This window comes from Eurytemora carolleeae, unplaced genomic scaffold (assembly GCF_000591075.1).
Source record: "Eurytemora carolleeae unplaced genomic scaffold, Eaff_2.0 scaffold1111, whole genome shotgun sequence".
NCBI classification, from domain to species: domain Eukaryota; kingdom Metazoa; phylum Arthropoda; class Copepoda; order Calanoida; family Temoridae; genus Eurytemora; species Eurytemora carolleeae.
In genome coordinates, this window is record NW_019397416.1 from 175,640 (window position 1) to 187,369 (window position 11,730).

At 30.8% G+C, this 11,730-nt stretch overlaps 1 protein-coding gene across 1 annotated transcript; it reads left to right on the top strand.

The window, feature by feature from the left end:
• Window positions 1–838: 838 nt before the first annotated feature.
• Window positions 839–11,448, top strand: LOC111714169 (nucleolar protein 58). The gene is made up of 6 exons (XM_023489218.1): window positions 839–937; window positions 5,416–5,522; window positions 7,339–7,424; window positions 8,883–8,911; window positions 10,339–10,431; window positions 11,178–11,448. The coding sequence occupies exons 1-6, from the start codon at window positions 872–874 to the stop codon at window positions 11,325–11,327; spliced, it is 531 nt and encodes a 176-aa protein (XP_023344986.1). The 5' UTR covers window positions 839–871; the 3' UTR covers window positions 11,328–11,448.
• Window positions 11,449–11,730: the final 282 nt, after the last annotated feature.

Here is an 11,730-nt window from a genome sequence, read left to right on the forward strand (position 1 = left end):
AAAATTAAATGTTTCCATTTATTCGGATTAAGCAGTTGGAATTAAAGGTTATACAAACTAAAGTTCCCAGCTCTGATAAATTGTATTTTGAATCTTTCAGATTGTCGCCATTCAAGTCTATATTTATACGCTTTTGGGTATAAGGATGTTTAACCATTTTCTCCCTCTTTACGCATCAGATCAGGAACAGAATTAGAACGGGATCAGCCCTGTCATTTTTCGTGAATATTCTCTTTGAGGGTATAAATGAGTTTTATTGGGCCTTTTACTCATTTAAGAATTCTTTTAAAATTTTAGGTTATTCGGAAAACAAGCCGGGGTTTGACAGTCTTTAAGAAATCTAAGAGAGCAATTGAGTCTTTGCCATAAAAAACTGATTTTCTGTTCCTTATATCTTTGAATGCCGAAGACCTTAGATATTTCAAAAAATGATAAAAGTTTGCACATCAGGTTAAAAGATGTTTCTGAAGCTAGCCAGTCAAAAGAAGTTTATTTTAAAAAAATTTGTAAACTTATTTTGAAAAACGGCAAAAATTATAAGTTTTTGAGAGATTTTTATTTTGATAAAAATGCCCATGGAGTCATGGTTGTGCTTCCATCAATCGTCTACTCCGCAAATTATCCTTTTATCTGCAGTATAGGTCAATTCAATATTATTCTTTTATCTGCAGTATAGGTCAATTCAATATTATCCTTTTATCTGCAGTATAGGTCAATTCAATATTATCCTTTTATCTGCAGTATAGGTCAATTCAATATTATCCTTTTATCTGCAGTATAGGACCGCCTTAGTTTGGTTTGGTTTGGTTTGGCTTGGTATGGTATGGTATGGTGAGAGAATGGGTTTAGTAAGATCAGCTGCTCTGGAGGAATGATGGTTGGAAAACATGGAGGAATATTTCTTCTGGGAATCCTTGCAATTCTCTGCAATATACAGGTAGAGAAATATAGCCTCCCTGGCTATATCATGACGCTTCGCACCCATCGTCTATTTCAAATGCGCAATGTATTAGCCTTTTCCTTGAAAAAAAACAATGAAAAATATTTAATTTTTTTGTGAATTTTAAAATTTTGCGAAAATACAAAATTGTTGGTGACAAAACTCTTAGAATTGATAAACCTTACCTGGGGATATCATGTGAGGTCCCACACAAATTTGGGCCGGATCGGTTCAGCCGTGTTGACGTTTATTGGATACAAACAAACAAACAAAATCAAGAATATGTTAGTTTTTAAGGTTCGTTTCGTTAACCGTATTTTCCGTTTTTTTAAGTTGTCGTTAGTTAACAACTATAATTTGTAAAACTAATGCCCTTTAAACCTTTATCTGAGGAACCACAAGGACGATATAGCCGTTTTTCTTTCTGGAAAAGTGTTGAAATGTTAAAGAAATTGTTGTGAATCGCACAACGTTAAAGTGAAATCCCCCCTCAATAAAGGTTAAATATTATTAATCAGTTTGATGAATGTGCGTGCTAGGAGATAAACTAATCTAATAAGATTATGCCACTGTATTTCAGTTTATATCCTAGGATTTCATCTTAGATCTATCTTTCTAAGACTAGGACACAGGAAAACACGAAATGAAAGTATGATAAGCTCAAGGGACTGTAAGCGTAATTTCAATGATTGTTTTCAATTGTGGACTCTCTCCAAAAGGGACTTACGCATTTCTACAGTAAGAAAATTAGATTCAGAATTTAACACATTTAAACCTAGAAAAACGCCAATATCTTCCACATCATTGATCAGATTAAGGTTTCAAGAGTACTATTGTGAATCGGGCATTGACATCTTCGCATGAAAGGTCACTTGAAATTACGCTGCAGTCCCCTTGAAATACAAATGAGTTAAAACTCATATATCAAAACTTGAACCCACAGTCATGGAGAAACTTTTCACTTGAATAACAAACTATGTCCAATCATAACTCAGGAACCCCCTTGACAAATTTGCCTGAAATTTATTATGTTCTTAGCTTGATCTAAAAGTTCTAAGTTGGTTAGGTTCTAGCTGGGTTCTCAAGCTAGTTTTATATTAATGGTTAATCTCTTATGAGAAAATCTAATTTGTATAGATTATCCTCCTATTTGAAAACTATCATGTATCAATCATCAAAATGTCAAGTTTATCAGTGCTTCAAAGGAACTGAGTTTTTTGTCACAAACTCAAATTGTCTAATCCCTATATCTTTACAATCTGATGATGTAAACCTTTGATATTTCAAACCTAGCTTATTTGGTCTAACAGAATTCATAGTTTGAAATATCAAAGGTCTACGAAATTGGGTAGCAAAGATATTGAGATTAGAAAAGAAGAGTTTGTGACAAAAACTCAGTTCCTTTATTTCTTCAACAGAGCTTTAATGAAAAGTTTATTAGACACACATAAAATTAAATGACAACCTCAAATACGAACCTTAAATCTTACAAAACTTTTGACTTAATTGCATCGTACCTCCATTTAAGTTTTATCCAGAGAAATGTAACATTTTTACGATTTCCTTTGTAATCTTTGTTGAGTAAATTTGCAACTCCATTTTTGAAGAGAAACCACATTTGGACATTATTTATTTCAAAATTGGAAAACATGATATTTAAATCATTTACAATTGTATCGTACAACTTATCTTTTTTATTTTTTTTATTTGAGATATTCTCTTATTATTAAATATATTATAGTAAGTCTACAGTACGTCTTGAATAGCCCGTGACAGTCTACAGTAGTCCTAAGAAGTGGTCTACAGTATGTCTTGAATAGCCCGGGACAGTCTACAGTAGTCCTAAGAAGAGGTCTACAGTAGTCTTAAATAGTCCGTGAAATTCTGTTGGGAATGGGAGCTGAGTCTCAACCAATTAGTAATCTAATGTATGTCGAAATTATTTACGTCACCAAATCTAAAAATAAAATGTAATAAGTCATAGTTGATAGGGAAAACCTTAGAGTATTAAAATATTCAGAAATCTAATGTATGTCGAAAGTATTTACGTCACCAAATCTAAAAATAAAATGTAATAAGTCATAGTTGGGAGGGAACATCTTAGAGTATTAAAATATTAAGAGGCATACCAGAGCAAAGTACATTTTGTATTTCATCCCTCGCACAATATTGATGTCAAGAAATGGTTTTATTAAAACAATGTTGCAAGATTTTTAAATATAAAAGGATCAATTGTTAAAATACAGTTAACGCTAAATGAGCCATACATCGAAAGAATTAACAAATGTCGTCTTTACAATTTTTCAATGGGTTTTATACTATTTTACCTAAAACTCAGTATTTGCGAAAATAAATAAATAGCCATGAATATGCGGGAACAGTTTTAAAGAGCTCCATATAATCATTTAATTAAAAAACTAAATATCATCAACATTCCATTATCAGAAAGTGAAGAATACGACGTTTGATGAATTCTTTTGATGTAGGGCCATTGGCTAATCTATAATTTAATTCAATTTAATTGATTGAATTAAATCAACCGTTAAAGTTTTTGTATTTTTTACCTTCTTTATGTAACAAATTGCTGACTAGCTAATCTATAGAAATATTAAACTCTAAGGGAAAAATCTAAAAATAAGCTGCACATTTCTCTGAATTACCTGATTAAGAAACCCCCTGAACTAAAAATAGATCTCATGAACACATCGTTAAATACTAAACAGAGCCTAAAACTTAAGACAGAGTATCGTTATAAAAACCAGTTTTGAAACCCGGGTTTCACGAAAGGGGTTAGTTAGTTTTGTAGATACAATATTTTTACATATCAATGCATAAAATTTTTAAAACTGATTAAATCCACGTTTAGATTTTTCAGGTTTTTTTCACGTCGAATTAAAGTAAATTTACTATCACGTCGAATTAAAGTAAATTCACTATCACGTCGAATTAAAGTAAATTCACTATCACGTCGAATTAAAGTATATTCACTATCACGTCGAATTAAAGTAAATTCACTATCACGTCACATTAAAGTATATTCACTATCACGTCGAATTAAAGTAAATTCACTATCACGTCGAATTAAAGCATATATTCACTATCACGTCGCATTAAAGTATATTCACTATCACGTCGAATTAAAGTAAATTCACTATCACTTCGAATTAAAGCATATATTCACTATCACGTCGAATTAAAGTATATATTCATGTAAAATTCAAACATCACATGTCACGTAAAGGAATTGATCGAGTCTTTGTCGCAAACTCTGACTGTCTGACCATCTTTGTAACTCGATGTCACAAACCTTAGATATTTGAAAATAAGATTTCTGATTGATTGAAAATTAATTTTAACAAAGGTTTGCAACATCTAATTGTCAGGGATTAGAAAAATTGAGTTTGTGGCAAAGACTCAATTCCATCTAGAGTTGTTAAAGTTAAAGCAACTCTAAAAGTAATTTTACCTGACCCTAGCTCCAAGCACAATTCACACCCATTTTTAAACCATTTTCATCTTTGCATTGTTTTGATTGAGTCGAGGGTAGTTAGTGGGGAGGAATAATAGGATGACAGTACATGCATTATACATACATTTTTATTATAAGTATTATTATTATTATAAAGATTTATTCACACACAAAAAGATATAAATACATATATAAATGGTGTAGTTTAAATTTGTTTAAATAAATTTTTGAAAATACAGGTTTCCAAAAGAAAAGAGAATAATATGCAAAATTATGCACAACAGAAAAGAATTCCATGCATAATGCAAATAGACAACATTGATCATTACTCATTACATAACATATTTATCATTCCAGTTATTACGTAATCAAAGAATCCTTCAACATATAAATTATTCATTCTTGCATTTAAAAGTTCTTGTAAAATGCATGGGCATGGTCCAATGGGACATCAAAATATTTCAATTGTTTCTTAACTAACGTTTTACTAAGATCCGAAGGATTTTCAGAACAATCATTTGCAATAGAAAATAAATTTAAGGTCATTTTTACATAAATTAGAAAGAAATCTAATGCAAAGCTTAGAACTTGCTTCATATTATGCCGTATATTACGTGTTTGAGAATAACTTCTATAGTGCTATAAAAAATATAGGGCAAAGGGAGGGAAGCGATTTAGGGAAGATAATGACAGGGGAAATACAATTTCCAAGCAAAGCTGGGTACCAACGTTAATATTTAAATAATTTCTATACCTAGAGGATAGATGCGCAAAAGATATTTTGCGCAAATTCTGAAGAAAATCTTTTTTTTTGCTTATTTATATAGTTTCTTTACCTAGAAAATAGATGGCGTTGCTCTAAAGACCCCTGGTGGTGAGCACCCGGAACTATCCAACACTATTTATATAATTTCTATACCTAGAGTATAGATGGCTCTGCTCTGAAGACCCCTGGTGGTGAGTACCCGGAACTATCCAACACTATTTACATAATTTCTATACCTAGAGTATAGATGGCTCTGCTCTGAAGACTCCTGGTGGCGAGGACACGGACATATCAAACAATATTGATACCGGGGTCTCACCATACTCTTCAATCAAAACAGAACAAAGGTAAGATCATGGTTTTTAAAATGGTTTAAATCTGTAGCAAATATCATAGTAAAATCCTATATTTGTAAACCTGAACTCACCAAGATATATTACGTGGTACTTTGTAACCTAGCTACGTCTGTAAATAAATATGTCAAACCTGCATTGTGATTAGCCTAATTATGCTTGTATATAATGATGCAAAACTTGTAATCACGTCCATTAACTTAACCTATATATACCATAGAAATCAAAATTAACTTTAGTTGGAATAATACTCAGCTTTGATTACAGTGTGAGAGTAATTGCTTCTTGTTTAGCAAAAGAGAAGCGTCCTGAATCTTTTACTTGAAAGATAGATATAGATTGGGAAAAACAGTGAGCTGTATCTTAAAACATAGATACCTGAGAATACAGAAGGATTCATGAATTGGTACTGTATTACAGAACGGAATAGTCCTATGCCTCGGTCATTAACAAGAGGGATTGAGTTGAAACATAAACTGTAATTTAAAGGTCTTACGCTTTCAAGCAAAAATCTATGAGAATTTTCCCAATTACTTCCCAAAAACCACAGCTAACGACAAGTGCTCCACAGTGCTAAAATGTACATGTAAAGGGCTACAGAAAAGCATAAGTGAGTTAGAGCGGTAAAATCTAAGCCCAAGGCGTTGCGATGCTTCAAAGTAGACCAAGTGCTAAACATTCATAAGCAGGCTGAATCTATGTAAATCTAGCTGAGAGTCAGCATGAGTTGTATCTTGAAACATAGAAACCTGGAGAATACAGAGCCATATCCGGATTGATATTGACCATGGTATTATTGATGAACCTTGAGTTCTAGATTGAGTTGTATCTTGTAAGACAGTTACCTGAGAAAACAGATAGAGTTGTATCCGGATTGATACTGACCAAGGTGTTATTGGAGAACCTGGAGTTCTAGATTAAGTTGTACCTGGATTGGTACTGACCTAAAAGTATCTATTGGAGAAGGGCATTTACTACAAATCTTGCAACCCGCTATTCTACATCTTGGTTCAGAAATCACCCTGCAAGAGCACTGCAAACACCAGAAATTGTCACTGGTATTTAAAAGACGACTTTCATATTAAAATTAAACCTTTTCTTTTTTTTTCAGTGACCCCCCCCCCCCCATTAATTTTTTGTAGATTTGGTCAACTTCTAAATAAGAAAGAAATATAATGTTAATATTTGGTAGATTTTTTCAACTTCTTAACAAAATAAAAGAAATATAATGTTAATATTTTATATATTTTTTCAACTTCTTAACAAAATAAAAGAAATATAATGTTAATATTTGGTAGATTTTTTCAACTTCTTAACAAAATAAAAGAAATATAATGTTAATATTTTATATATTTTTTCAACTTCTTAACAAAATAAAAGAAACTTAATGTTAATATTTGGTAGATGTTTTCAACTTCTTAACAAAAAAAAATATAATGTTAATGTTTGGTAGATTTAGTCAACTTTTGAAGAAGAAGAAGAAATATAAGATTAATACTTGGTAGATTTCAATTCAATCTTTTCATTCTTTTACTTTTTTGGTTTTTTGTTTTTTTTGGTTTAGATGCAAAAAGCTTCTCAATAGCATTTCAGGGAAAAAAATCCAAAACACGCAAAATATCTTTCTTAATTAACTTCATCTGTGACAGGTTAAAAATCAAGTTTTTTTGTGTTCAGTTGTTAATTTTGACCCTTTTTCAGTTTTTCAGGTGGAAACAAATTTGCATGCGCTCCCCTTTATCATCTAAATCTCCTTTTTCTAACATCCTACTGCGGGCCTCAGTATAATATTAATATTTGATGGGTTTAGTCAACTTCTGAAGAAGAAGAAGAAGTACAATGTTTGGTCTGGCAAGATGAAGAATACTGAGTTCCAAACCGCAAAACCAAAGAAAGGTTCGTGGGCATAATATTCGTCTTCTATCAAGTCTTTCTTTCTTAATTTCCTTAAAGGAAGTGTAGACGTAATGTCCAGTGACCTCCTATTTGTAGATTGGAACATCCGATTCACAGCAGTACCCTTTAAAACTTTTACTGATAAACGATGTCTATCTTATCCTTTTTTATCCCCAGAAACAAATGTTGTTGATTCAAATTCGAATTTTTGATAAATTTTCGGGAATTTCGAGACACATTTTTAAAGTAAGTCAGCTGCGTTTATTTTACACTGGATATGCTAACGTACACTGCAGTTTGTAAAAAATTTAGAGATAAACACACGGATGTCTCTGTCGTCGATAATCAGTCAAAGGTTTAAATAGGGCCGTTGTAAATTGGGCATGCCGGGTCCCTTTAAATTACCTGAACACTCCCTTAAAAAAAGTGACGCAAACAGGAAATTGCGTGATAAATGTTGTGGAAAATTATCTTCTCTTTGATTATGAAAAGAAACCAAATATATCGTAGAGTAGAAATCATATTCATTCATTATTTTCAATAATTTGAACCAGCCATATTTTCATTTTCTTTTTTAGGATCTTAACCTTAATGGACCTAAAAGTTTAAGTTGAAATTTAGAATCAGAGCTGGGAATTTTTTAATGTTGGATATCGGGATTAAAGCTTAATCGACTCTTTTTCCTAATCTCGAGATTAAATAACGCTTGTTCTCCTCTTGTTATTAATCTCCAGATTAATTAAGCGGTCGGCATTAAGGATATCTCATTCTAAAGTTTTCAGCTCAGGTTAACAATTTTATTTCTTCGGAATTTCTTTTTTTAAATTTAAGAATTGAAAATAATTTTTTTTTCAATCCTTTCGCTTTGTTTCCAATGTGAATTAAACAGTTGTAAACTGTCATGCAAATACTTTGAATTTTAGATTGCGTGCACTCAATTTTTCTCTACCTTTTTAAAAAGTTTAAATTCTCAAAATGTCGTGGTTATTTACACTTTGATTAATATACAGGGTTACTCACAAACATATTTGTTAAAAGTTTTGGCTCTTTTTTTCAAAATAGTGTAAATGTTTAAAAATTGTTTATTTATTTTCTTACACTATACCAAGATTTGTCACTACCAGAAAGTACATGCAAAACAACGAATCAAAAACGACCGCGTAAAATTTTCGCTTTTTTGGTTTCCATTTTTTTTTGGAGACGATAAAAATTATTTAGGGTTTTTGCTGAAAATGTATAAGCTTTTATAATTAAATATGTCCCGGAGTTTTAACACTTGAAAAATAAAAATGTCTGCTTAGTGCCTCACTACCCTCAATTACTATAAAAATCAAGGCTTAAAATTTTTAAAAGGAAAAACGAAAAACTAAACCACTTAAAAAAATTTTAAATGCAAATTCAAAAATCTCAATCATCCTTTTTTGGGACACCCTGTATCTAAATATTTGTTTTATTTAGGACCACGGACGACCACTACGAAGCACAAGGTAATTTTGAAGAACTATTTTAAAGGAAATCTAACCATAATTTTAAGAATTGTCAGAAATTAAATACTTTTAAATGACGATAAATCCCACAGTATTGATTTCATAAAAACTTCATATTGTACTGTTGTGAATCGGGCATTGCCACCTTTGCATGGAAGGCCACTTGAAATTACGCTTACAGTCCCTTTAAGATTCTTTATTTCTTCTATTTTAAAGAATGAAATATGATTTTTCTAATTTAATTAATTAAAAATAAAAACTCAGTTTATGGTTTCCAAATTTTTTGATGACAGGCATTAAAATTACCCGTATAGTATCATGCTTTTACTCTGTGTCATTAAATTTTCTTTTAATTTTAAATTTAATTTTTTAATCTAATTTTTTTTAAATAGTTTATGATGGTTGAAAATTTTATCTTTTGTTACTTTTGTCAGAGATAAAAATGATGGAGATATTATTTATTATTATTGGATGACGGATCGTAATTTCAAGTGATCCTATAGCTCCATTTTAAAGAAGTGACACACACTTTCCACAACGTTAAACCTTGACACCTTGATAAACAATATTGTGGAAGATAACGCGGTTAATTACCTTGATAAAAACTATATTGTGGAAGATAACGTGGTTAATTACCTTGATAAAAACAATAGTGTGGAATATAACGTGGTTAATTACCTTGATAAAACAATATTGTGGAAGATAACGTGGTTAATTACCTTGATAAAACAATATTGTGGATAATAAAGTGGTTAATTTCCTTGATAAAAACAATATTGTGGAAGATAACGTGGTTAATTACCTTGATAAAAACAATATTGTGGAAGATAACGTGGTTAATTACCTTGATAAAAACAATATTGTGAAAGATAACGTGGTTAATTACCTTGATAAAAACAATATTGTGGAAGATAAAGTGGTTAATTACCTTGATAAAAAACAATATTGTGGAAGATAACGTGGTTAATTACCTTGATAAAAACAATATTGTGGAAGATAACGTGGTTAATTACCTTGATAAAAACAATATTGTGAAAGATAACGCGGTTAATTACCTTGATAAGTGGTTAATCTGTTAGAAAACCCCAAAGTTTAATGATCGAAATAATCCCAAATTTTTTTGAAATCACTAAGTTTTTGTTCAAAATCCTAAATTTTTTTAAGAAATCGTTAACATTTTGTCCAAAATACTGAACATTTTGTTAAAAATTCTGAACATTTTGTTCAAAATCCTGAACATCTGTTTAAAATCCCGAGCATTTTGTTTGTAATCCCGATTTTGTTCAAATTACGAATATTTTCTTGAATTCCCGAACATTTTGTTTAAAGTTACGACCATTTTGTTCAAAATCCGGAATTTTTTTTTGAAATTTCGGACACTAACATAAATTCGAATTCCCAAAAATGTTTTCAGTCTAATTATGTAGGATTTGAAGCTGCAGCATCTTGACTTCGTGGAAACAGATCTTCAGGGTCGAGATCTTCAAACAAAATACAAAAATAAAAAACACGTTATCAAGGTACAGTGGTCCGCGATTACATCAATACAATGAGGACGATTTTTTATTTATAAAGCTTTAATAACTTAAACTGATTAAATATTTAAGTGTTTCTTGGTAGAAATCAAAATTGAAATAGAAAGTCTTCTTCTATGTGTCGGTATATTCTATGACGACTGTAGAATTTATAAAAAAAAATTCAATGATAAATGGAAGAAATTTGAAGTGACAATTGATGTCTGTTCACAACCTTTGCCTAAGAAAAGATTTAGGAAATATCTTTGTTTTACTTCCTGACTTTGATATGAAATCTTTAATTACAAAAGTATTAAAATTTCATTCTTAAGAAGACTTTGAATGAAGTTGTAGTAATAATAGTGTAACACGTGTCACATTAAAATTTTTGCGAATTTTTTCTTTTATTTTTACCTTTTTAAATGTCTTTTTCAACAAATTTTGAAAACGCTCTTTAGCACCCATCATAACCATTAAATGACCATTTAAAAAAAGTTAGAATCAGAAAACTTTGAAAAAGGAAGGCGACTCCTCTTAGACTCAATAGTCCATTGAACATGAGTGTAAACAGACCCATTTAGTTTAATGAGGGATAATATGTAACTAGTGATTAAATCTATTTGTTTTGTATCGACATCAAATACACCTTAGGATTGCTTCAATGTCGTCTTCCTATTCCACAGTTTACTGGTTCTTTCTGTATAAGAAATAAAAAATAAAAACTTCTGAAAACGCTCAAAACTCTTTTAAAGGCCAAGAAAGGAGACATGAAAGACAAGAAGGAGAAAATGAAAGAAAAGTTGGAGAGGAAGGAGAAGAAGGAGAAGAAGGAGAAGAAGAAAATGTTAAAAAAGATCGCAAAGCAAAACAAGATCAAGAAGAATTTGTCTGTAAAACCTTAAAAAAAAAACAATGAGAGCCAAAATAATTGCTGCATTTATTTCATGAACGTGCTTTGTTTATATTTTGTGCCTCAAAATTATAAAAGAATAAAAAAGTGTTAAATAAATTCATTAATCATAATCATTAACACATGGGGAATTAAAATAATTTAAAAAATCTTGTCTTCTCTACATTATATTTCAAGAGTTTTGGGTCGTTATTAAAACGCATTCTCTATATGTGACACTAGGTTTAAAAGTCGGCCCAAAAGACCGCCCGAGAGTACGTACGTAGATAAATTGGTTGACCTGATATGGTCACTTTTTTAATCTGAATTAATCTGAGAGTATACAGAGCGTCCCATATCATATTAGATTATCTCCAATCTTTAACGCCAAATTACGCACATAATACTCGAAAATC